Source organism: Aphelocoma coerulescens, chromosome 18 (genome assembly GCF_041296385.1).
Source record: "Aphelocoma coerulescens isolate FSJ_1873_10779 chromosome 18, UR_Acoe_1.0, whole genome shotgun sequence".
Classification (NCBI taxonomy): Eukaryota; Metazoa; Chordata; class Aves; order Passeriformes; family Corvidae; genus Aphelocoma; species Aphelocoma coerulescens.
The window spans coordinates 9572708-9598021 of NC_091031.1; the positions used below are offsets into that span (position 1 = coordinate 9572708).

The following is a 25314-nucleotide window of genomic DNA, read 5'->3' on the forward strand; positions in this document are numbered from 1 at the left end:
ACTATGAGGGACCAGTACCAGTAACAGCACTGGGCTCTTCCCTATGGATCAGAGCATCCAAAGGGAGGCCACAAGGATGGTGAAGGGCCTTGAGGAGAAGCTGTGTGAGGAGCAGCTGAGGGCACCTGGCCTGTTCAGCTGCAGGAGACTGAGGGGAGAGCTCATTGCAGTTAAAACTTCCTTGTGAGAGGAAGAGGAGGGGCAGACACTGATCTCTCCTCTGTGAGGACCAGTGCCAGGACTTGGGGAACGGCCTGAAGTTGTGTCAGGGGAGGTTTGGGCTGGATTTCAGGAAAAGGTTCCTCCCTCAGAGTGTGGCTGGGCACTGCACAGGGCATGACCAGGGAACGGTCACAGACCGAAGGCTGCTTTGGACATCACTCCCAGGCACAGAGTGTGACTCTTGGGGATGGTCCTGTGCAGGGCCAGGAGCTGGACTCGATGGTCCCAGTGGGTCCCTTCCAGCTCAGCAGCCTGGGTGGCTCTGGCTGGCTCCTGACTGTGGCTCTGGCCCTCCCCACAGATCCGGAAGACGACGGCCAGCCAGGTGTACGAGATGCTGCTCACCTACGGCGACGTGGTGGACCCGGCCATCGTGGAGCAGGCCATGACCATCCTCAGTGACACCAACTGGTGCGTGCAGTGGGAGCTGAAATAAATGTTAACATTCATTGGAGTTAACAAAATTCAATGCCCTTGAAAGCTGGGGGGGGCAGGAAACTGTAAGAAGTGATACCGTAGGTTCAGCTCTTTATTGCTTCCAGGCCACAAAAGCACTGCTGCAAGGAATTCCTCTGTTGTAAAGAGCTCTCCAGGATACTGTCCCACTGGAAAGGGGGGATGTATAAAATCACCATTAGATAAAGTAAAATACCCATATTTTTCTAACAACATAAAAAGGGAGGAAATCTTGGAAGTTTTCCATGAACCAGAGACTGGGTCTGTGCAAACAGTCAAACTTCAACTGCACAGACAGTTTCTTGGCATTTATGAGCACTGGCAGGATTTGGGGAAAGGAAGGATCTCTGCAAGCTGGAAAACAACAGAATTAGCAGAACAGCTCAAATCTCCCATGAAATGTAATTACCCAACATGCTACAAGTGTTGTATTCAAGCAAAGATTTGGAATTGGAGCAGTTTAGATGTTTCCCAGGCATAGGATGGCCTGAATTGAACAACCACTTCACAGAATGTAATTCAGTTTTTACCTACTCTTAACCTGTACTGTTTGCTTCTTCTGAGGGCAGGGGAAGAGGGTCCTGATCTCCATGAGCATGATCCAGTGACTTTTAGAGCAAAGGAATCCTTCCATGAGCACTGCTGCAGTGACAGGAGCAGGGAAACAGGATTTTGGCACTGGATTCTCCCCCTTCTGCAAATTCTAGCATTGTGCATTATCATCACCTGGGGAGATTGATAAAAGGCTGCATGCCTGGGATATTTGAGGAAATACAGAGGTTTAAGATAATAATTAGTTTATTAGTTTTGCTGCCTTGTTAAACATTTTTCCTTGTCATAGACCTGGGTCATGGGGCATCTGCCACAAACAGCAGTCACAGAGAAGAGACAAACGTAGAAAAAGATATAATTTATTTAGTCATTATATTAATTGGCTTTTTGTCTTCATTGACATTTGATGGAAATAAATTTATCCCAGACAAGCTCAAAGAACAAATACACCTTAAGGCTGGGTGACAGAGTTGCAGGCTGCGTGTTACACTGTTTGACTTCTATGTACTTTCCAGTTTATTTCTGTGCTTGAGCTTAAATAACTTGATATTTGTGAAAAGAAAGCTAAGTTTATCATTATGAGGGGTGGCTGCTGCTCTTTTTCTGAATTTTCCAGTGCAAAATTAGAATGAGAGTCTCAGGTTTGAAGGAATGGTTACCAGCAATTCTGCCTGTGGTTACAATTCCTTGTTTAACTGCACGTGGAAGTTTAGGATTGTGTTGGGTGTGTGTCAGTGCATTTAAGAGCAGGCTTGCTCAGGAATTGCATAAGGAATTTGTTAACAGACCCTGTGGAGCAGGATGAGCTGAGTGCTGTCACCAAGGGATGATTCCAGGGCCAACATTCCCAGTGGTACAGGGAAAGCAGTGGCAGTTCAGCTCTCTCATAAACAACTGGGTTACTAAATCAAAGCAAAATCCTTGCCCAGGAAAACACTCCAGAAAAATAAATACTCTGTTTTCACCCCGTTTCTGTTTTCATTTTTAGGGTGTGCCTGGCTTATTCTGGCTTGGAGCAAGCCCTGTGTAACCTGCTGCACTATGGCCATTGCTCTGAGATGAAAGACAAAGAGCTCATTTACTCAAAACTTAATTGTTTTATCTTGGTAGATTTGAGCTGTTTACAGAGGAAGAGATTTGAAGTTGTTGCTGAGTGTCAGAACGAGCTGCTTGTTTTCCTCAAGCTCTCAATGCTAAAATAATTCTGAATTACCCTAAGTATTAGCAGCAGGAAGCCAAATGAGAATTTGAAGGAATATGGTAATTACTGGGATAGATATATTTTCCTTGTTGGGACTAACAGAGACTTTATCATAGAATTGTGTCATGCAGAGTTCAAACAAATTACTCTATAAATAATACATTTTGTTTAGCCACAGGAAAGTTTGCAGTAATAAATAAGACAAATTGTTGAAGGTGTGAAAAAACCAAAGTTCAAGTTACTTCTAACTTGCCCTTTTTTGCTTTTTATCTATAGAGGGGATGGGACAGTCTTCTCCAAATCCAGTAACTTCCAGAGAATAAATTAAATGAACCTCTAATGAAAAAGGGTTGTACAAAGAAGTGGGGTTTTTTAATATAAAACTCTATAAAAGAATAGTATTGGACATTTTAATAGCAGCTGGTTACCTGTGGCAGATCTGGTGTGTATTTATGGTTTATCTGGCTTAGGATGGTACAAAAATAGTCCAGTAGTCTTCAAATGTGACACAACAAAAACTCCTGCAATTTGAAATATGCTGAAAGGACACCCCCATTGTGCTGCAGGGTGCATGGATCACTTAAGGAGTTGTAAGGATGTGTCTGAATTAACTGGAAACAACCTTTCCTCTCCCAGGGAAGCAGAACTGCCTGTGGTGAGAGAGAGACGCAACTGCCTCTGTGACCTCATGAAAGTGCCCAGACCCCAGCTGGTGCCCAAGGTGAGGTGGGAATGAGCTCCAGGGGGTGGTTTGTTCATGGAGGTGGCCGTGAGGATGTTCCCAGCCAGCTGCAGAACACGTGGGATGGCTGGAGCTGCTGCCTGAGGCCCTTCCAGCCTGGTTCCGGAGAGCGTTCCAGCCTGGCAGCGCCACATTCCAGACACAGATGTGCAGCCACTGCTCCTCTGCCCTTCCTGGGGAAAGACAGAAACTTCTCAATTTCAACAGCAAGATGATGACATGAGGTGGTGTGCAAACCACAGGATTGCAGCACTGCCTCTGTGGATGAATAGAATAAAAAAAAAACATAAAGTGTGTGTGTGTGTATATATATATATATCTCTATATATATCTATATATATGTATAAAATGTACATTTTTATGTGTTTTTATGTTATGTTTTATCTGTTATATTGTTGTACCTATCTGATATATATAAAAAGTATACAGAAGAACCCATTCACAGGGAGACAGATGCCACATCCAGCTGTAGGTCCCACATCATTCCAGTGCAGATAGTGTGGACTTGCCCACCAGCTCAGTGTTTCAGAATTTCAGAACTTTCTAGAAGAAGTTTTTTACTGTTTTAAAGGATATGTGTTACTGTGTATGTATAAATATTTATCTTCCTTTATAGGCTCATACTTAAGACATCTATGAGTACCCTTCAAAGACCTTCTCCTGCCCCATAGCAGTTTCTTTATCCATTTTCCAGTTTTTACCATCTGCTTTTAGTACAATTTTAAGAAACCTCAGCAAACATTTTTATAATTCTGGAAAACAAGAGTCTGAACCTCCTGCCCAGACAGGGAATTGTTTTTAGAACAAAAACTTTTAGAGGTTGCTTTTAAAGGTCTTCTAATCAAGTAATAGAAAGGTTATGCTCAAAATAAGAGATCTTACAGGATGAACTCTCTGATCTCAAAAAACCCCTTATTTTAATCCTTTATTATTGAAGGCTGAGAGAAGACTGATACTTCAGGAGAAAACTGTCTCTAGGGTAAACAAAGTAGTAAGAAATATCCAAATACACATCTAGGTATCTCTGATGGAGCTTGTACAGGTGCAGGCTGGATGTTCTGTGCTCAGTTTGGAGCTTTATCTCTTGTTCCCCTGAACATAAGCAAACAGTCAGTGTAAATTCCAGCACAGAGCTGAGCCTGCAGCTGCAGTGCCAAGCTCATGGTGCCACTGAAGAGGAGGGCTTCCCCCAGGTGTGCCCATGTCCCCAGTGCTGCTCCCACCGGTGCCCAGCACTCAGCTTGGCACCGGTGGGAGAAGCCAGAGAGGAGGCCAAGCATGGCAGGATCAAAAGGTGAATGAAGTTGGCTGCAACTGAAATCAGCATTTTCCACTCCTTTAAATTTTGTACAAACAAAACTTGCTGGAGGGTAGTTCAAACCATGGTGTGAAAAGGACTAAATATTACAGCTTTGCCTGTATTTTCTTTTCTGTTCAGGTAACTTAATGATGTGGCTGGGACAGTGCCAGAACAGTGATGCCACAGGACAGTGATACCACAGGCCTGCTCCATGTGACCTGTCCTTTTCCTTTCTCTCTGGCAGAGTTCAGCATGAGGAGGAGCAGGCCCTGGCTGCTGGTCTGTACTGGAGCTCGTGGTTCCTGTGCTGCCAGGATGGGAGGAGGCTGAGCCATGGCATCCCAACACGCTGGATTCTCAGCAGAGCTGAGCACTGCACTGCTGGACAGAAGAGGCAGAGCCTGTCTGAAAGCACAGATGTGCCCACAGGAAGACAACCAAATTTCCTTGTTTTCAGTTTTTAATGTTGCTGTCTGGCAGGTTCTTGTCATGCTCTGCCACACTGACCTGTGTGGTTTAGTGTCAGTGGTTTGTATTTCCCTGACTGAACGGAGCCTGTGCTTGTACACACACCAAGAATTAAACCTGACCTGCTGCACTGGTCTCTTCAAGATTTATTTTCCAGGGGTAAGAATGGCAACACTCAGTGATACTGAAACCATCCCAAGCATCAAGTCTCCCTGTGGAGAAGTCTGTCAGTCCTATATCATAGTCAAAAAAAACCCCTAGGTTTTGCTTCAGCTGATGTCAAAGCCTCTCATAACAGCTCTTTATGTAACTAATTCAGACAAATTGTTTTTGTGGCAAACTCTGTTGAGGAAGGTGAGTCAGTTGTTCAAACAGCTGCCAGGAATCCAGCCCATTTGTTACCCCCTACAAAATGAAATGGCTCCAACACTGATATTTAGTGAGATCGGTGCGATGGGGAGGTCAAATGCACAGGCCACATCATATTGTAATTACAGTTATTTTATGGCTGTAATTAAGTCCCACTGTCCCAACACTTGGAACAGTGGCTGTGTGTGTATTTAGACACATCTCTACAAATTTGAAAGGAGGGAAGAATTCAGGCAGAGAAGCTAAAACCAAGCCAATTTCCCTCTGAAGTATCTGCTGCAAACTGCAGGTGTTCACTTCCAAAGCTCCAACCTGCCTGGCTCAGGTTCTGTTTTTGAAGAAAGTGACTATAAATTGGATTATTCAATACTTCTTAAGGATTCTTGCAAGCTGGACTGGCAGCTGGAATTAGTGGAGCTCAGGGTTCTTCACTGACTGTTGATCAAGTGGTTCTGAGCAGCAGCCAGCCTTGGCCACGTGCTGCACACACCCCAGGAGGAAATGCTCCTGCACCCACAGCCCCTGTGCTGCTCTACTGCCACTCACAGGGAACTTTCTAAACATTCTTGAGAGCTTTTGGGGTTGTAAAGTTACACCTAGAGGTCCCTGCTGCAAGAACAGCACAAGCTGTGCTGGCACAGCCTGAGTGTTCCAATGGGACAAGGTGGAGTGGAAATGGTGAGGAGCTGCACATGGACTCACCTGGCTGCCAGGTACTGTCACAGACACACCTGTGCTGCTCACACAGCCCCAAAGCTGAGGATGCTCCCTTGGAACCAGCCCTGGCTCTCTGCAGAGCCCTGGGAAACACCAGCAACTGCTCTGGGAGCAGGGAAGGGCTGAGGGCTCCAAGCAGTGTGTGACAGAAAAACTCTGTGCACTTGCAGTGCTTCAGGCTTTGCCTGAGGCATGTCTGAGGCTTCTGGTAACCCAAGGGCCTGTGTCTGGTGGGTGTTGAAATTAGAAATACAAGTTCCCAGTCAAACTGAATGATGTGCAACAGTAAAACTAAGCACACAGCATTACCCGTGGTGTAACTATGACCTCCCTTACAAGGGGATTACTCAGCCCAAAGAGTAAATTAATGAAGCACAAATGACTAAAAAATTCTAAGAGTTTGGTCTTCCTGCACCCAGATACACAGAGAGCAGCACACCTCAGTAGCACTGCCTCACCTTGGTTCAGTTAAAGTGATAATAATCCATCCCTTCCTTCAGATTCAGCATGTCCAGGTTTGTTTCAAAGGCTCCACCTGTCAAATCCTGCAAGGGAAGAACAAGAAAATGAGACCAAACTCATTTCAGGTTGTAACAGGTTTGGGTTATTGGTTCTTTAGGCCACAGAGGAAAGTCCCATTCGCAGAACTAAACAAATAAACCAGACTCAGGAAGGTTTCTATTCAAAAATTAAGGGTATGTCGAAAAGTTGGTGTTCAAATTAGTATGGGGGGTATCAGACAACTCCTCAAATCTGCTGTGCTGCTCTGGAGCACACAAGGGCTGCTCAGCCCAGCTCTGCTCTTCTGTTTGCTAACAGAAGTTAAAGGTGTTTCCTTTTGAGCCCCAGTCAAGTTACTGGGTTCAGGACAGGAACTGGGTACATTTGGTCCATGAGCAACCTCAGTGATGGCATTAAGAAAACAGGGCAATTTCAGCATTCCTGAGCACTGGAGTCTTCCTGGAATCCTTAATTCTACTGATCTTAAGGAATGTCACAAAAAAACCCCCAGAAATTAAAGCTGGCAACACCACAGGTGGGGGATAAAGCAGTTGCTCGTGTTTGTGTGGTTGGCCCAGAACAGTAAGAGTGAGGTGTTAACTGTGAATGTTTAGGAGGGGAACTTAGAGAAATGGAGTCCCACTGAAACTGGAATTGAAGGAGTTGGAAAAAGTAACCTGGCTTTATAGAAGGGTTAAAAAAATACATAAGAGACCAGATGCTGAATTAAGTGGGAGAGTTAAAGACAAATCTTTCATTCTCAGAGCACAGGAAAAACCAGGCAGGGCTGTACAATAAGAGATCTAACCACATATTTTCTAAAAACTTCATACAATCAAGCTAGTTTAATTGCTGTGACAGAAAAATAAAAATCCCTTTCATTTCCAGCCGTTGGAATCCAAGCCAAGCCAGGGCACAATGCAGCACTTCTGAGCATTTTGCTTTTACCTCTAAGTGAGAGCAAACACGGAGCACAAACCCTTGGGTGAAGTGGCCCTGCAGGGCCACGCTGCTCTGACCAGCTAAAGCCACACTTGCATTCTCTTCAGCAAAAACTCACACACACAGAGCAGAATTCCAGCTCCAGCTGTCTGGGAAGCCATTGTAAAATGCAAACTGAGCAAAGATCAGAGGATGCCTGCTTCTTCCAGAAGGATTTGCTCTCGTACCAAAGCCGTGCCAGTGCTCACAAGAGAGGAACTGCCTGAAAAAATAAATGAGCCAATGCTGCTCCAAGTACATGGCCAACAGAGTCACTTCTTGTAAACAACCCACTTAATAAACATCTAATCTCCAAAATCACCCTCTCAGAGCTGCATAGAAACATGCAGGTTTTGTCTGTATCAAAAGGAAAAATAATCCCCCTACCATGAACAGCAAAATAAAAGCCAATTAAAGGCCCTTAAAGCACACTTCCTCCTTCAGAAAATAGTGAGGAACTTAGGTTGGTAAAGAATAAGCAAGCAGAAAATGCTCAGTGGCCAGGAGGGGAAAAACAGACTGAAATCCCAACTGAAGTCAGAGACCAGAGTTTGCAGACAAGATGTTGTATAATAGTCTCATTGTAAGGGCTTCACAGATTAAATGTGCTTTAGAACAGGTTGCACAGATGTTTTGTCTGGGGACTTCCACCCACCATTATATGCAGTATGAAAAATTAAATTAGTTGTAATAGTACTTGCTGATCCAAGAGTTTATCAACCAACAGTACACGATAATGCCCCGAGGCACTTTCAGCCTGGCTTTACAACCCAGAGTTATGATCTCAGAGCTGATCATGAGGTTGGGAGTGCCAAGTTAAAAGCAGGCTGTACCAGAGGAGAGGAGACTCAGCTAATCCATCTCTGAGGAGATCCAGCACAGCTTTAGAACAGCAGTGTTGTGGGGAGCTGCAGGTTTTAGTTGCTGTCAGAGGGGTTTTTTATGAATGTTCACCACTGCAGTGTGTTTGCTATTTTAAAGCTTCTGTGTTATAACAGCAAAAGAACTGCTGGTTATCATCTTCTAATTATATATTATCAGGGCAATTAAACCATTTGAAATAAGTTACCACAGTCAGGCACAGAAGATGCTTCAGAACTGGCAGGGCCAAAAGCCATTTTGCTTAAGGTCTGACCTAAAAAACAAAGCCTTTGCCATACATGGGGCTGCAAAATACTTGGCCCAAAGGAGGCTGAGTGCATGTGCTCATTAGGATATATTTGGTATTGGGCAAGGAAGTACAACAGATCCAGCTCCTTTACAGAAGTTGGACTTTTTCTTATTCTGAATTCTACCCAATACTGCTGATTTAAATCCCCCAAATACACTGCACAATCAGTTTGATAAAAAAGGCCATTCAACTACATAGCAAAAGCTTCTGGGAAAAGCCACTTACTGTAAATAGAAACTCATTTTGCTAGGGGAGCAAATGCTACTCCTGCAGATAAAGCCAAAGGTGGAACTCACCAGCTTCACACAGATCACGAAGGGCGGAGACGCGTCCCTGAAGTGACACACGGGAATTTTTGGTTTTGGTCTCTCCTGCAGGAAGAAGGGGTACAGAAGCACACAGGTTACTTGCTAGCTTGGTTTTAGGAGCTGCTAAACTCTTAAAAGGGGAAAAAAATATGTTGAGCCCTGATGCTAAACAGACCTTGCTCGTTCTCTGCCTGTTGTTTCAGTGCCTGTCACATTTCAGTGCAATTGTGTGAAGTTACACCAAATCTGAATTTGCAGCTTTCTGCTGCTGAAAGGAGCAGTTCTCACAGCTCCACTGCTTCCTCCTCACCTCCAAGTTCTACTTCCAGCCCTTTCTCAAACAATTCTCTCTTTGATCTGATTGCAAGGTACGCAGCTTCAATAGCCTGTCCCATAACAAACTATATTCCTTCTTTTTTTGGTTAATTTTTTGCCATTTTAGTGAGCTGCATCAGTTCCTGTGCCATCAGAGAGCATCAGAGCAGGCACAAGAGCAGGGACAGAGAAGGATCTTTCCCTCCTGGTGGGAACTGTTAAATGGCTTATGCTCAGCTGGGACTTCACAAGATAACTTGCTGGAAACCTTTTAATTTTGAGGGTTCCTTCCCTTTATCCACCATAAACCAAATTCTACTCCCTTAGAAGATGAACCTGTCAGTGAAGACTATGTCTTACCCCATCATCAGAATTCTTTCAGAATATGTATTTTTGTCTTTCTAAACTGACTTCACTGAGTGTGAAGCTGACAGTCCTGGCTCCAGTTTGCATTCCAGTGTCCATTCCCAGCCCGCCAATCTTCTGTCATGGCCTCTTTACCAAAACAAGCTGCTACATAACATACCAGATCAGTGACAAATTCCTTCATCACATTCCCCAGGACACTTCTAGATCACAATAAAGAATGCAAGAGTGGTTATAACTCACCTCAGATTCCTCATACGTGTAGAATCCTTTTGTTATTTTCTTTTCATCAACATCACAAAATGCACTTACCTGGAAAACAGAAGCAGAATGTTTCAATAGCAGCATTTCACCTGTAATGTATCTGTAGCAACGCTGCAGGCATGGGAATGGACACAGGAATAGGGCAAAGCACCCTGGGCCTCCTTTGGAGCTTAAACATGTATTAAATCCTTTCTGGGTGTATCTTAAGGAGTTGGGAAAATGCTGGAGCTGTCTATGAGCACACTGTGTACGTGAGCACAGGTGATCTCGGTCACTGCAGAAGGGAACACCACCAACCCCATCCTCAGGGAGCAAACTAAACCCCAGAGACCAGCCTCCTCCTTTGGGCACTTCCACTAAAACCCAAGATGAGATGTAAGAAACACCTCTCTCCTCCTGTCCACCCTAAGCATGGAGCTTACCCCCAGACACCCCAGGACAGTGGTGCTGCTTTGGGGGCACTGCAATACCTGCCTCAATGCCAGGGCACAGCTCACCAAGTTTGGGAATTCCTATGGTTGTGGACTTGTATTTTTTGACTGAAAAGTTCAGCAGATCATGTGTTCAAACACAAAATTACTGCTTCATTTTGCTTATTCTTACCAGAGTTATGAAAGCATTATTTGCAGCCCTAGGTGCCAGATGTTTCAGATAGGTTTTTATTTGCATTCCTCATAAATAGGCAGAATAAATGCCTGCCATCTAAAATACACAGTGGCCTTATTTTTGAGCCACTAAGTTGCCAGGAACATTTTGGAAGACTTTTTAAAATAAACATGGCTATGTTTTCCTCTGACTTCCGTTGGATCTATTCATATCATCTACATGGAGCTCTTATGCTGAAGCAGAACAGTTGAGATAGATAAGGTCGTACAGAAATCCATTATTCTGGTGAAAGCTGGATAGCAGCTTTCATATCTTTTTAATTGCTCCATTAAAAATTGATTAACAACACTTACTGCTGAGAAAATCTGAAAAGCCAAACAGCTGCTTATTAATTTATTAAGTTAGAGAAGGCTGAAAAGGCTGGCTCGCTTTCGGCGTCTAAAATCGCTCTCACACATTTTCTTCCTGTGATTAAGATGGTTTTTCTTTTACCTAAAGTGACCTCATTCTGTTTGTGTAGAGGGAAACACTGCTTTCCTAATACCATAATATCACTTCCTTCATGAAACATCAATGGCAAGAGAATGCAAACAAAAAGTATCAAGGGACTGCAAATAAGGCTGCGAACCACCAGTGTCCAAACCCACGTGGGAAATGAGCTGATGAACTGGCAGGGACAGTCCTTGGAACCCCTTAGAGGGAGGCATTCAGACCTGGAGAAGAGATTGCTTGAAAACAGACACCAAAGGAAGGACAGAACATTAAGGAAGCATGAAATTTCCACAGTGGGGCTGTGTGAGTGAGGAACAACATCGGGGGCAGATCCAGACTTTTGCTCTGGGTGATCCTGGTGCAGGGACTGCACTGAGGACTTTAACCCTGTGTCAGCATTGGAATGGAAAGAGAAAGGAAGGAGGGGATTCAGGAAGGTCCTGGACATTGTACAAGGTGTTTGTGGCTGGTGCAGCTGGGCTGGACAGTAACACACACAGGCAGCTCCTTCACAGGTTAATACACTTTACATCCCTGGCACTATTTCCATGCCCACAGCAATGCTTTATTGTAGCTGAAAAATGAGATGGTGTGGATGTGTACATACACACATCCATGTATGAGTATATATAAATATGTGTGTACATGAAGGGAATCAAGTAGAAGTCAGAAGTTCCCCAGCTGTAATCTCTTCATTCTGTGCTAACCACCTTTAAAATTCTCCAATATTCAGCAAATCTCAGTTCTACCACCTGTGTTTTACTGTCCTATAAGCTGTGATCATAATAAACAATACTTAGCAGGATATGCCTTCAATGTCAACCCAACAGAGCTCTAGGAACAAACACAGTCCAATATGTTAATTTACCTTCCAATAACTGAAGCTATTTTTGAAGATGCTTATGCTCTCACAGATAATAAAAACCAAAATAGAACACCAAAACTTATGACACAAGGTAAAGTGAAATTCTATTTACACTTTGCTGTCAGGAACTGAGAATTCAGCTGCAAGACCTGTGCTGGAAAGTATTGCTGTTCACCCTCAGCATGTTATAACACAGTTAACAGAACCTCCTGACTGCTGCCTGGACTTCTCAACATGAATCAATTTCTTTCCTAATATCCAATCTCAATCTCTGTCAGTTTAAAACCATTTCTCCTTGTCCTGTCACTCTCCAAACAGTCTCTCTCCAAAGACAGTTCTTGTATCACTAAACTGCCATTAATTCTAATACTCCCTCTCACCCTGGGCCATCACTCAAATTTCGGGGTGTAGAAAACTCTGCCTTTTCCACAATGACTCCCCAGCCCCCAGAACACCCCCCCACACCCAAAACCCCTCCATGAAAAAAATAACACAGGTGAGTCTGTGATAAATTTCCCTTGGAAGCTGGAAAGGACTCAAACCCGTTTTTGTTATCACTGAGGTATTTCCCTGTATAATTCTCAGTGGATTCAGGCAGCTTAGATCTGATATTTACAGTAGTAGAAAACAGGTCAGACTTGAATGGGCAATTTTTCTGCCAGGCTGCACACCATGTGGGTGGCCAAAATGTAAGTCAACTATTTTTCTGACACACACTATTTTCCAATTAAAGCAAAGCTATGTCTGGAGTCTAAATACAGGACTTAGGCACAGTTGTTTATCCTATAAGGAGAAGTCAGGGCATCAGGCTTATGTGAGTTATTTACTTTATACACTATCAGGATAAACCCAGAGACACCTATTTATTTTCCTGCATTAATGGGCTTCTTTCTTGTAGCTTTTATGAAGAACATCTATCCACACATGAACTCCTGTCTCCCTGTAAGCAACCATGAATTATAAAGCCATAAAGGAGTCTCAATTTGCTTTTTTTCTTTTCCTTTTAGCAAAATGACTCTTTGGCAATATCTCTGACAGTATGACACCACTGAGTCCTCAGCTCACACTTCAGTGTTACTAAAATATATAAATTATTAAGTGTTTTTGTTTTGAATATCACTTGTATAAATATCTGCACAATTACAAAATTTCCAAAGGAGAAAACACTGCTAATTCTCTCAGCTCAGAACTGGGGGAGACAGCTGGGTATCTGCTGTAGGCAAACTATGGAACTACTGAAAGTCATTTTTATAAATATGGATTGTAACTTCCATTAACAGTGGTGTAAGGGAAAAAGGAGAAGTCGCCTTCTCCCTGGTAAGAGAAAGTTTACACAGCTCAAAAGATAAGATATTTACTCTGAAACAATCTGTGCTAGGGGAAGACACGTTTGAGAAAGATAAAAGCCCTTCTCTGGCTGGCTCTTCCTAATAAACACAGGGGCTCTGCAGGGCCAGGCTATCAGACCTCCCTGGGGAAAAGGAGATTAATGGGCAGCAGATCCTCCTCCAGTGGACAGCCTAGGAAGTCACTGAAGGACCAGGAATGACACAAGAGTGCCTTGGGCTGCAGCTGGGACTACCTGCCTGCTTCAGCCCTGCTATGATTACACAATTTGTTGTTTGTTTCCTGTGTGACTTGCTGGCTACTGCAGAGAATGTTTCCTCACACTTCCCATTCCACTCAGATTTCATAATGGAAAAACTGAAAGATTTCACCAGCTTAACAATGTCCTTTTATGGTGAATGATCATCAGAGGATTTTATTCCCCCATCTTTTCACCTGTGGTTTGGTTTAGGTGTGTAACAACCATTTACAGAAAGCAACAACATGTTACAACATCACAGCACATTCTCAAGGTCTGTTGGAGCTGGAAGGGCATGAGAGGCAAGTTTTACATGGGAGAGTGAATACCTGAGTAGAACTGACAGAAAACTGGAAAACTCCTTCAATAAATGGTCACCTGCACACTGTGGCTTCTCCCTCCTCGTTACATCAACCGGTCCTGTCAGAGTCACCTTCAAAGAGACAACCTGCAAATTCTACAAAATCCTATGTGAGCAGGTCTTCCCTGCTGCATTCCCTCCACATCTCGTGCAATCCCCATCTGTTTTAAACTTCTAGTGACCCTGTTAATTCTTCTATTTATAATTCCTTCATTGAAGCTTGTAGAAAGCCTCAGAAGCATGTTAATATACATCTCTGCAAAAGCAAAATCAATTCTGGCCATTCATGTCAAAACAAAGTATCTGAAAGCATTACAATGCAAGTTTAAATAGATACAGCCAATGGCAAACAGAACAAGAGACACACAGAGGTGTAAACAGCTGCTGCCATGACATGGAACCAGCAAGCATCAGTCACAATCTGAGTGATTTTCTGTATCAGGAGCTGCTTTTATATCACCTCTTTAACTTTAGAGCCAGGACAGAAGCTGTGGATATCTTTAAATCCCAAGCATGCATTTCATTATTCCATTTAGACACCATTCCACTGAAAATAGCAGTAGCTTCCCCCTTTTCCACATATCCATAACAGAGTCACTGGAGGATTTTAATACCAGAATCCAGCATGCAAGATAAGCTGCTAAACACTGGGCATAAAACATTCCCCTTATTATGAACAACATACACCTGCCTTCATAGGTAATGGGGTGGGACCTTGCTGCCAGAGTCTCATCCCTACAGAGTGGAACAGAGTCATGCCAGGCCTGCTCTGGGTGTGCTCAGCTCTGTGCTGACAAAACAGAGCTTGCAAAATCCACTTCCTCCCAAATGGAAAGAGCAGGGAGTTTTCCTTGCCATGAAGTATTCATTACAGTCCAAAATGAAGCCTCTGTTTACCCCATGCCGTTTTAGGGTGTTTTATACCTGGATTTAACTGAAACTTTCAAATTTCCTCTCTCTCCTTGTCCTGGAGGCTTTTATTTTGCTTTCACATTTTGCCATTCCACTGTCAAAGTGGGTGTAACATCCTTCCCTTTAGTCCTGTCTCTTCACTTTCCACGTCCCCACTCCAGGCTCTGATAGTGCCACTCACATACTTTTGGAGTGGTTAAAATGCTACAAAACTTAACCATTCCTCAGTTCTGGGAGTGGGCTGAAGGACCAGAGCTGCAACACAAGGTTTGGTGACTTGGAAAAAGGCGAAGCGAAAGCAGTGGATGATTTTAAACAGTTGATGAGCCAGGAAAAAGGGCCTTCAAAATACTTTTTCTGTTTGCCACCACCAGACAAGGTTGTTCTAGAGGGATGGCATGGCCTGGCTGTGTACAAGCACTGTTTCCAGGCCATCAATGAGCTGATGCTTGTTTGGTCCTTGCCCCTGCTTTTCCATGAGCCACTGGAACACTATTTTCAGCCATTGGAAATGACACAAAATGTTAATGCTGAAGTTCTCCTTTTAGCTAAAGCTTGATGGAGAATAAAAGAGCAGACAAGACAGCTCAGAAACCCTCCAGGCACATGGAGCATCCCAAAAACATTTGGTTTCCATCTTCAGCTGCAAATTATAGACACAACGGATGTGTTTTAAACAAAAAAAGGTCTGTTTGACTTCATTCTTGCAGAAATGCTAATACTGAACCACTGTCAGCAGTGTGAATCAAGAAGGGGACAGCCAGGAAGCAGAATTTCCCTAAGAATACTGAGATCATGGTAATTAATTCATAAAAAAACCTACGAGTGGAATCATTTTTTTCGTGTGTTGCTGTTTAGCAAAAATACTGAGCCTTGGATTTTTGCCTGAATCCTTTGGAGACAAAGCATCATTTTAATATTCACCATACAGATGGCTGAAGGAAAAGGGAGAATTGCTGAGGTGTCCTTTTCTCTTTTAACATAACCATAAGTCACATTCACACTGTTTTCCAAACAGACTAAAGCAATAATTTGTTAGTGAGTATGAACACAGCCAGACTGCTGCTTCCTAGAATTGCCTGAATTTTGTTTCCTAAGAAACAATGCTCTTTGGCACAGGGCAGAGCTGGACTTTTCAAACATCCCACAAAGACCTTGTCAGCATAAGAAATGCAATTGCTTTGTTTGCCAGGTTCTGAAAATACTAAAAGCATTCTTTTTCTAAAAAAGATGTTTTCTTACACACCCTAAGCCTGACAGTTCAAATTAATTAATTCTCTACCTGAGGATTTAGTAAGAGTCCAGGTGTTTTTTCAAAATTACAAAATAATACAAGCTGTATGTTGTAGGCTTTTTTTGTGGGGGTGGGGGTGTTATTATTAATCCTAGGAGTATCCTAGGAGTATGTGTCCCAAATTTTCTACAGGTACTTAGTGCCAACTGAGAAAACAACCCTGCTGTGACTCCACAGACCAGCCAAAGTCAGTCTCAGGACATCTGATGAAATTCTGCATCTCAATAAAACAGTGCAGTCAAACAGAGCACAAGTAAAATTTCAGGAGCCTAAACTGACTTAAAGTATAAAACCAACTAAAATTAAGTCTAGACAGAATATAGCTCTCAAAACTTAATTTTAGATGGTTTTATACTTTAACAGATTTTTATATATAAAAATAATTATAATTGTCATTATGATTATTATATAGAATGAAATAATATATCGATATAATTGTTATAATAAATTAACAAATAAAGCATACATCAATTTAGTTAAATCTTAGTTAAATTATTCAGCTAATTTTGGCAATGTTACCTGCATTGCAAAGGCCATTGGACCTTTTAAGATCACACTTTTACACAACTGGACCTTCAAGAGGAGAAAATGGTAATTATATTGATGTAATGCATCATCTTTTGCCCTTAAGGGGCTTTTGGAATTGTGTTTTAAAGGTGTCTAATTTGCATAATTGATGAATTCATATCTCAGGGCCTCCATTTATTTACAGGACAACACAAGATTCCACTTGCAGATTCAAACATACTAAATCTCTGGTGCTCTCATAATTAAAAGAATATATGAAAGCTTCAGTCTTGTTAAGTTGGTCTTTAAAGGGTGAGACAGGAAAAGCATTTTATTGTTTTCAGGACTGGGAAGGATGAAGCAATAACTATTTACAACCTTTGTTCATATGGGATTTTAGAGTCTTTGGCAAGAGTTGCAGATTTGTCACAAAATACCTGAAGGATCTTTGAGGAAAAGTATAATATGGAGTTTCTCTACTGTCCTTTTACTGTTATTCACTTGGAATAAAATGAAAACTGCCACGAGTTACCTACTGCAAATTATATGAATTTATTTGCTGAAACTGCAGCAGCATAATCCTTTGAATAGCTCCTGCAGAAGTGAGATCTGTTCCCTACTTCTGCAGCCTTTTGCCAGTGACTGATATGAAACACAGGAATATCATTTAAGCTTCAGTGCTGGCTGAGGTGGACAGACTTGGGATCTCACTTTTGGAAAAGCCAGGAAGTTACACTGGCAATCATAATGAGCCTGAACAGATACATAGAACTAGTGCTTTAATCACTACAGAGAACACTGATTTAATCAGAAATCAGCTACCCCAAAGCCTCTACTCTCACTTAGGATGACACAAGTCCTTTTCTGAAGGCATTTATCTTCTTTTGCTGCTGAGAAAGCCCCTGAATCCTTCAGATAACCTGTCAGACTGAGGGGATGGTTTGATTACTCTGTCTAGGGTGTTAAGGATCACTGTGCCTGCATTTCAGCAGCAGTTTTCTGCAGCACATGTGCAAACTGAGCCACACTTGGCTCACGAAATCGCATCTGGCACGTGGGTTTGCTGAACGTGTCTGCTACAGCAGCCAGTAACTCAGGGGTTAATGCTCGGTGCAGAATTTCAATATCCAACCAAACCCTGCTGGAATATGTGCAATTGTAACCTTGACAGAAGCAAAAACAGCATCCCAGCCTGAGCAGTGCCAAAGCAAACGTTAAGGAAAGGTCAGGGGGAGGAGCGCCAGGATCCCGCTAATTGGAACCACTCCGGGGCTCGTGTGCAGGGCACGGAGCTCCTTCCCCAGGAAAGGAGCTGGGCCTGGGGTCTTGGGCAGGAAAGTGCCCAAACCCCAACAATATTCTTTTTCTCTTGCATTTTTTATCCTCTCTTCTGGGACATCTTTAAGTTGTCACCCTGTGTTGAACGGGGCGTTCTCCACCTGCAGGAGGAGGTGGCAGAGGTACTCCAGAGCTTGGGAGAGGCTCTGTCTTAGCACCAATCTCCATTTTGGCTTGGTACAAAAAAAGCTAGAAAACAAAACCAAACAAAATCCCAACACCTGAGATGGTGAGACAGCATCAGAAAACCCAACATGGTCTATTTTTTTCTGGAACATCTCAAAAATCTACCAGACAAGCTGCCATCTCTTCCCTTGGAATTTATTTCTCATTTTCCTAATTTTGCAGAGAGAGAAGTACAACAGTTGCTGAGTGTCAGCCCAGTGGCTGTAGCCACTCAGTGAAATTCAAAAGGTGCTCAGCAAATAGTAATGAAAGAGAATATTTTCATCAACCCTCCAAAATCTTGTGCACACTGCACTGCATGACCAAGATAAAATCATATTTAATGGACAGGTCTGTCCTCTCTGAATGAAACAACTGATTGGAGACACGTAGCATTTAACATCTTTTCATACAGCTCACCCACTGCCATGTGATGGCAATGACTGAGGGATGGCATTGGAGCACCAAGCAGGAAATTCAGTTCCATTTCAGCTCTGTGCATTTACTGTCTGAGGGTCTCCTATGCCTCTTCAGTAATTTTAACTATGTGTATACAAATGTCTTCTATTTTTTTCATGTGTGTGGTCTGAGGGCCACAACATTAATCAGGTTTATACACATATTTGTCATTTTGTCTTTCCATCCATATTCTTAAGAAAACAAAAACATATTCAGCAATAAAATGAATGTTCTGTGGCTCTTTATAAGAAACAGCCATTTGACATTAGCCCTAAAGCCTTTATCTAATATAGAGTTATTGCACATGAGAAAATGCCATAAAAATAAGGTATTTAGACTCTTGGGCAAATCTGTCCTGAGAAATATCTACCATTGCCAAATACAAGCATTTTCAGCTGACTGTAGATGGGACAGTCCTGTCCAGCAGCTTCTACTCACCCATTCAGCCCACACCACACCCTTTTTTTGGGCAATCAAGCTTTGCAAAGGGAGTCACAGTGACCAGGAACTTGTCCAGTATCCACTTTGGAACTGGGCAAATATTATCCACATATGGATGATCCTGGACAAGGCAGTTCAGTATTATACAACCCAAACAAAGAGTAACTCTACTCACCCTGAGTACCTGGCTACTACAGCTGTGTCTCATCTATGCTTAGCTACCAGCAAGCAATAACATGATGCATTTCTTGCTCTCCATACCCCCCATAAGCTCTAAACAAAGTATCATGGCATTTTAAAACAAGAAATACATCACTCAGAATATTGAGAATTTCCCCAATTTATATTAATTATCAACATCAACTTTGGGGATAAAATATTGTATGAGAATTTTGCTGCATTAGATTAGAAGCATCAAGGGGGCATATGAAGAAGAACTGGGTTTGTACAAATGTTACTTTCCAGCTCACCTTTTTCTGATTAGCTGGTGACAAGCTTCTGTAGAGCTTCTTGCCTTGCTTGCCAGCATTCCAAATGGTGAATGATGTCCAGGAGCTCAGGACTCTGTCCTCAAGAAACCTGACTCGGTGATGCCAGATGGTTCCCCTGGGGAGTCAGAAACAGGGCAGATTTTGACTCCTAAAACTTTTAGCATTATTATCGACCTGTATGCATATGTACACACTCACCTACATGTAAACCTGACCAAAGGGATTCACATAATAGGAAAAAAGAAAAAATCACATCAAAACATTATACTGGAAATTTCTGAGGGAAACGTAGAAAAGAAATTCTGTGGAAGTTCTCAAACACCATTCAGACAGATAGGAAGCAGCAGCTACACAACTTGTATTTTCAAGAACCCTCCCAGATCACAAGAATATGAAAAGCTGCAGCTGTGGTAATGAAATTCACCCCTTCCCACTCCTGTACTCACCTGTGGACTGCTCTAGAACCCTGCAGTGACACAGACAAAGCTTGTCCTAAACCCAAGCTGACCTCCTCCAGTTCATCTGCCCATGTCATCATTCACCTTGGCTGACATGAAGCTGGAATCTCACAAATTTAGAAGTCCAGCTTACCCCTAGCAGCACCCAGTGCTACAGCATAAATGCATTTATTTTGTGGTATTTGGGTGTCAAAGCCCTGAATCAGCGACAGCCTCCAGCAACAATCACTGAGCTGCAGTCCCACACAAACCAGGCTGTTACACAATTCACACTGACCAACCTGCACATGTCAGACCAAATAAGAGAGATTGAACTGCAAAAGTTCCAAAGGATTATTCAGCAATGACACAAATGTGACTGTCCCTTTATTTGAAAGCAACTTTCATAAGAAACTGCATTTCTAGAAACAAAAAGCAATGGACTTTTTCTTTTTCTTCTAAAAACCGGTATGCTTCATAACTTTTTTAAAAACATTCTTCAGGAAAAAAAAAAAAAACAAATTGGCAGATGTCTGTTTGCAATTACACCTATAAGTCTTCATCTTTGGGATAAGTTCTACAACATAATTAAGCTAAGTGGTTGAGGAAAGCAAGGGTGACACTAATACCAAACAACAGATCCCACGGCTCTGGAACCAGCAGCAAGGGACCATCCAACAGACTTAGATACTGAAGATCTGCTGACATCTTCAACAAGTTCAAGACAGGTTCTCAGAAAGAGAAAATAATGTCAAGGAAAGCAGTTTGTTCATGGTCCATTTCTCCCAACTGGCAGATCTACTTGGCCTATTACAGCTTTTTTTCATGTTTGAGTGTGTATGTTCTACCCTATAATGTAATATTTAAGTCTACATAATTTATCATGGATTAAAGAAAACTGCCTGATGTTAAAATCACCTGGTTTATTTCCAGTGTTCATTTAGTATTCATTAACCAGAAATCCACCTCAGACTTATTAAACAGTTTCCTAGATAAAATAAACTGATTTCCTCAATTTGACAAACGAATCTTGCTAACCTACATCTCCTGACCAGGGCACCTTGAGCTGTAACATGCTTTCACAGGCAATTCTGAGGGACACCTCGTTGTGTCTCCTTATTTAAGGCATATCTTCAAACAGGGTTTTCCATTTGCTTATTTGCATCTTCCTTCACAGCCCTGAGTTATGTCCTGAAGACCACGCAGCCCTTACAGGACCGAGGCACATGGACTCTTGCTGGGATTGTTCCTCAGCTCCAGTGACCCCACTTCACTTCAGTACAGCCAGATCCTGCTTAGCACTTCGTTGCTGACCCTGGTGTGATAACTTGGAAAGGACTTCATGCACAAATAAATGGACCCAAGCACAACAGCCACCCCATATAAAATTTCCCCACAGTTTCAAGGATGACGACTCTGCACCAGCGTTTCAACTAATGGAGAAAAGAAATTCTTGGATTTGATCAAAAATCTCTTCTAATGCAACCACAAGATGCATTCCTGCTGCAAAGCTTTAACTGCTGCTGGCATCCTTTGACACTTGCCTTTTTCCATGTTCATTAGAGCACACTGTAGTCCCAGAAGGAAAGTTAAAGGAATAAAATATGAAAGTCAAGTATTTTTCCAGGATCACTTTACAAGAAATTTTAGAGCTTCTGTGTGCTTCTAAAAAGGAAGATTATTGCTTTGCACATAAATGGAAAGGTTTTAAAAGTGATTTTCCTTTGAAATGTGACCTCAGAAGGATAACACCATATTACATTCCAAAGGAACTTCAGAATCTGTTCTGTTGGCTTGAGTGACACCGCCAAGTTTCTTTTCCACTTGAGTTTGCCACATTAAGAAAGCTAAAGTAAAAAACCAGGCAGCCTTACAAGGCATGAAAAGAACTTCTAACTAATTTCTACGTGCAGTGCAAACACTGCAATCTACCTCCAGGCTTAGAGAAGATGTTTCTAATTGTCATGGAGATGGATGTCCCAGCACAGCAGTATTGGCTCTTCCACACAGTTCGTGGTTGCTGCCTGGGTCATGGGAGCCTCTGTGCCACAGGAATGCCTACTGAGGTAAAATTCAATCAGCACAAATCTCAGTGTTGTTAATCACCCATGAAGATTTCAGACTGAAGCAGATTTACTGACTCGTCTCACCTTTGAATGTTATCCTCGAAAAAGCAAGCAGGGAAAGCATGCAAGAGACCTGCACTCCGAAATAAAAGGGTATGAAAGGTATTCAACTCCAAATTAATTGGATTGTTGTTCAACCATAAGAATATTGTCAGACAGCTTCATTTAACACCAATAAAAACCTTTTTTAAATGCCTACTGTGGGTTGTAAAAATGAAGCCAATACACTCAGCAGTTGTGATTTTTTGCTTGCATCACTATCAGGCATTCTTATGGCAATGCCCACAGAAAAGCTTTGAAGCTCACATCCCCATACTGTGTGTTTCCAATGAAAAAATCAAGTTGTATCAAACACTTTGAAGTCTTGAATTAACCCTGAAATACTTTTAACAGTGCAAGCTGAGATATCAGATCAATACAGAACCGAGGGGAGAATTTTGACTGAGCTTTTAGAGTGACACTCACAGACTTCATCCTTGTGAGAACTCACTCAGCACAAACAATCCCACACGCTGAAGCAAAAGGGAGCTTACAGGTGTCAAAGGGGAGAGTTTCGGTTATTCCCTCCAGGTTTCCGGTTCACCTAATTTGCCACATTTTTTGATGTTTCCAGAACAGATAACTGGGATTCCTGCCTCGAGGGATAAGGGAATGCCATTTTCCCATCCTTTACGAGCCAGTGCAGGTGCACCAGACAGGAGCTGCAGCAACGTGCAAAGGGTAATTAAAGAAAACGCCTGAAACGATCTAGAAGTTGTACAAACCACTACTCAGAGGTGATTCTCACAGCTATTTTCAGATTATGCATTATTACATACTTACAGCCACCAGCAAAACCTAGCAGGTATTATTTCTCTGCATCACCCCAAATCAAGACTGCTTTTCCTACCCATCTCAGAAAAGATTAGAGTAAGCAATTTGCAGTAGCCTTTAGTACCATTCCTAAGCCTGTATTCAGTTCACAAGATCTTCCTCAGCCAGAAGGTGGGACAAAATTCTTCTCACTGTACAAATTTGTTCCCATATCCTAACATTCTTTCTTGACCCTAAGTCTTGAAATACATTCTTTTCCCTGTTTCTTTTGTTTCGCTGTCACAACTTTGTAAAAGAAATGTTAGAAGTATTTCCACTTGAAGCATTAATTTTTGAGGCTTGCATAATTTTCCTAAGATCTCACTTGCCGTGGCCCCTCAATGCTCATCAGTTATGGAGCCTGGGAGGAAGAAGAGGACCTAAAATCCTGCAGGAGTGAAATGAGGGTATTCATGCAGAGGGTGAGAATGAGTACGCCGTGTGTTCCTCAGCCCCAAGTAGTTATTACCAGACCATCCACCCAAGTAATGCAACAATGGAGCTCTGTTAAAAATGTGTGGTGACCTACTGACTGAATACAGGAGTCAAGAAACATCTGCTCTACTCCTATTTTGAAATGAAAGATAATGTGACAATAAAAGCAATATGATTTAATGTCTGAGCTCAGTCAAACCTCACCATATTGCTGCACTGCCTTTCCCCTCCGTCCCCCAGTGAGGCCACATAAGTGAATCCACAGAGCAAAGACAGATGTACAAGTACTTGAGAACTGCAGAAATACAAGCCCAATATCCTGAACAGTACTGGGGTTTTAGGCATCGATTGCCATCCACAGAAACACTATAGATCCATAAATCTGGCCTCTCCTCTCTGTGCTGGCCCTGCACAGTGCTCAGGTAACGCCAAGCGGGAAGAGGAGCTGCCCAAGTGAACGGCCTCTTCCAGGGCCTTTTTATTCATGGCAGCACAAGACAGTTCTGTGTGATAGGGTGTAGTGGTTTGGTCTAAAATACTCATTACTGTACTGACATAGAGCAACCTCACCTGATCGATAAAGCAGAGATGGAGGAACAGAGAACTTTGTAATTGCAGTGAGAGCTGACAAAGCAGATCCCCTACAGCTAGTGCTGCATGCAGAATTCAAGGCCCTTACCATCCACAGGAAATTCAGAAATAAATCCTGTTTGAACCTTGGCCATACTGGTGAATAAACTGATTTCTTTTGCCGTTGTTGTTCTGTTGAACTTCATGTGAACTTATTAAGTGCTGGACTATATCGTCCCACTGAGTTATTACATTTACACTGTTAATAGGTTCTATTAATGTCCGAGTTCATCTTCAGGTCACGGGTCATTAGCTGAGGCATGGTTTGCATTGTGGCCTATTTTTCATGAAAGGCTTATTAAGAGAGACAGAGACTATCAATGTTAATGGCATTTACTTTTCAAGAATCTAATGAGGTCATTAGTTTCCATGTTTAATTGAAGTGCCAAATGCAAGCGTAGAAGATAAAAATGCAGTTGACCTCATCTTTATTTCAGCTCTACAGGAATATGTTACGCTATTCCTCTCCCCTGCCTATTTTTGGCCGTGTATGTTCTTGCAGGAAATGAAGGAGGCATTCCTGTGCTCACCACAGATACGAGACCCAGCCTCAGAGCACCTCTGCAACAGCCAAATGTGTGTTTCACACTAAGCGCCTGCTCCTCTTCTCTCAGATGACACTGGAAGCTTCCAGTGCCTGAAACCAGATGGTTTCAATAGGTTATGGAATTCTGGTTATTCCTGCAGACCAATATCATACTTGTTCTGAGCACAGGGGATCCGAAATTACTGAAGCCTTGAAGGTGCACTTCACTTTTTCTGTGTAAAAGGGAATTGCCCGGATCTTGGACAGGAGGTGCAAACCTTATTTTCCAAGTATGTTAAATTTGTCTTGACTAAAAACTTGTAAACTGCTCCAAGGATTAGCTGCGTGCCCCAACCACCTGTCTTCATGAGCAGCACTACCTAAAGACAAGTGCAATGTTTTACTGCTCACCTCTCTCCAAGCTCACTTTCATCTCACAGTGAGGTATTGTTGTATACACAGTTCCTTTCTCTCCCCCTTGGCAAGATAAAATCTATGAACTTTGAAATGTTTTTATTATACATCAGGCTTTGTTACTCCAGTACTTCTCACTCTAAAGCCAGCTCTGATATGGTCTCACATCAATGTAACGTGGCTGTGCAGCACTGAGTACACACAGCCCTAGGATATGACACCAAATAAAGTGATTTAGATCCAAGAGATATGCTAGGTAGGATTTCGTGTGTGAATTCCTAGCTGAAGAGAACTTTCTCAAAATCCAGCAGGTATCCATCACAGACTTTGGATGAAATGACAATGAGAACGTGCATATTTCTGCATGCACCTAATGAAATCTAAATATAGGCACTGAACTTCATGCAGATTCTGTCACGCACCCAAAACATCTAATAATGCAGAC

At 42.5% G+C, this 25314-nt stretch overlaps 2 protein-coding genes across 16 annotated transcripts in view; one reads left to right on the top strand and one right to left on the bottom strand.

The window, feature by feature from the left end:
- TBCD (tubulin folding cofactor D) overlaps window positions 1-5071 on the top strand; it is a 115207-nt gene extending 110136 nt beyond the window's left edge. The window contains exons 38-40 of the mRNA XM_069032803.1: window positions 524-633; window positions 3068-3152; window positions 4718-5071. Coding sequence (XP_068888904.1) covers window positions 524-633; window positions 3068-3152; window positions 4718-4729 — 207 coding nt within the window. The 3' untranslated portion in view covers window positions 4730-5071. The remainder of the gene's footprint in view (window positions 1-523; window positions 634-3067; window positions 3153-4717) is intronic.
- Window positions 3159-25314, bottom strand: part of B3GNTL1 (UDP-GlcNAc:betaGal beta-1,3-N-acetylglucosaminyltransferase like 1) — a 105173-nt gene continuing 83017 nt past the window's right edge. For 10 of the 15 annotated variants that reach the window (XM_069032810.1, XM_069032804.1, XM_069032807.1 and 7 more), the window contains 5 exons: window positions 19429-19564; window positions 9913-9981; window positions 8977-9051; window positions 6486-6572; window positions 3159-3346 (listed from right to left, as the gene is read on the bottom strand). In XM_069032810.1, the coding sequence (XP_068888911.1) occupies window positions 6492-6572; window positions 8977-9051; window positions 9913-9981; window positions 19429-19564 (361 nt within the window). In that variant the 3' untranslated portion in view covers window positions 3159-3346; window positions 6486-6491. The other 5 variants (XM_069032805.1, XM_069032806.1, XR_011155808.1 and 2 more) reach the window with 5 other exon arrangements.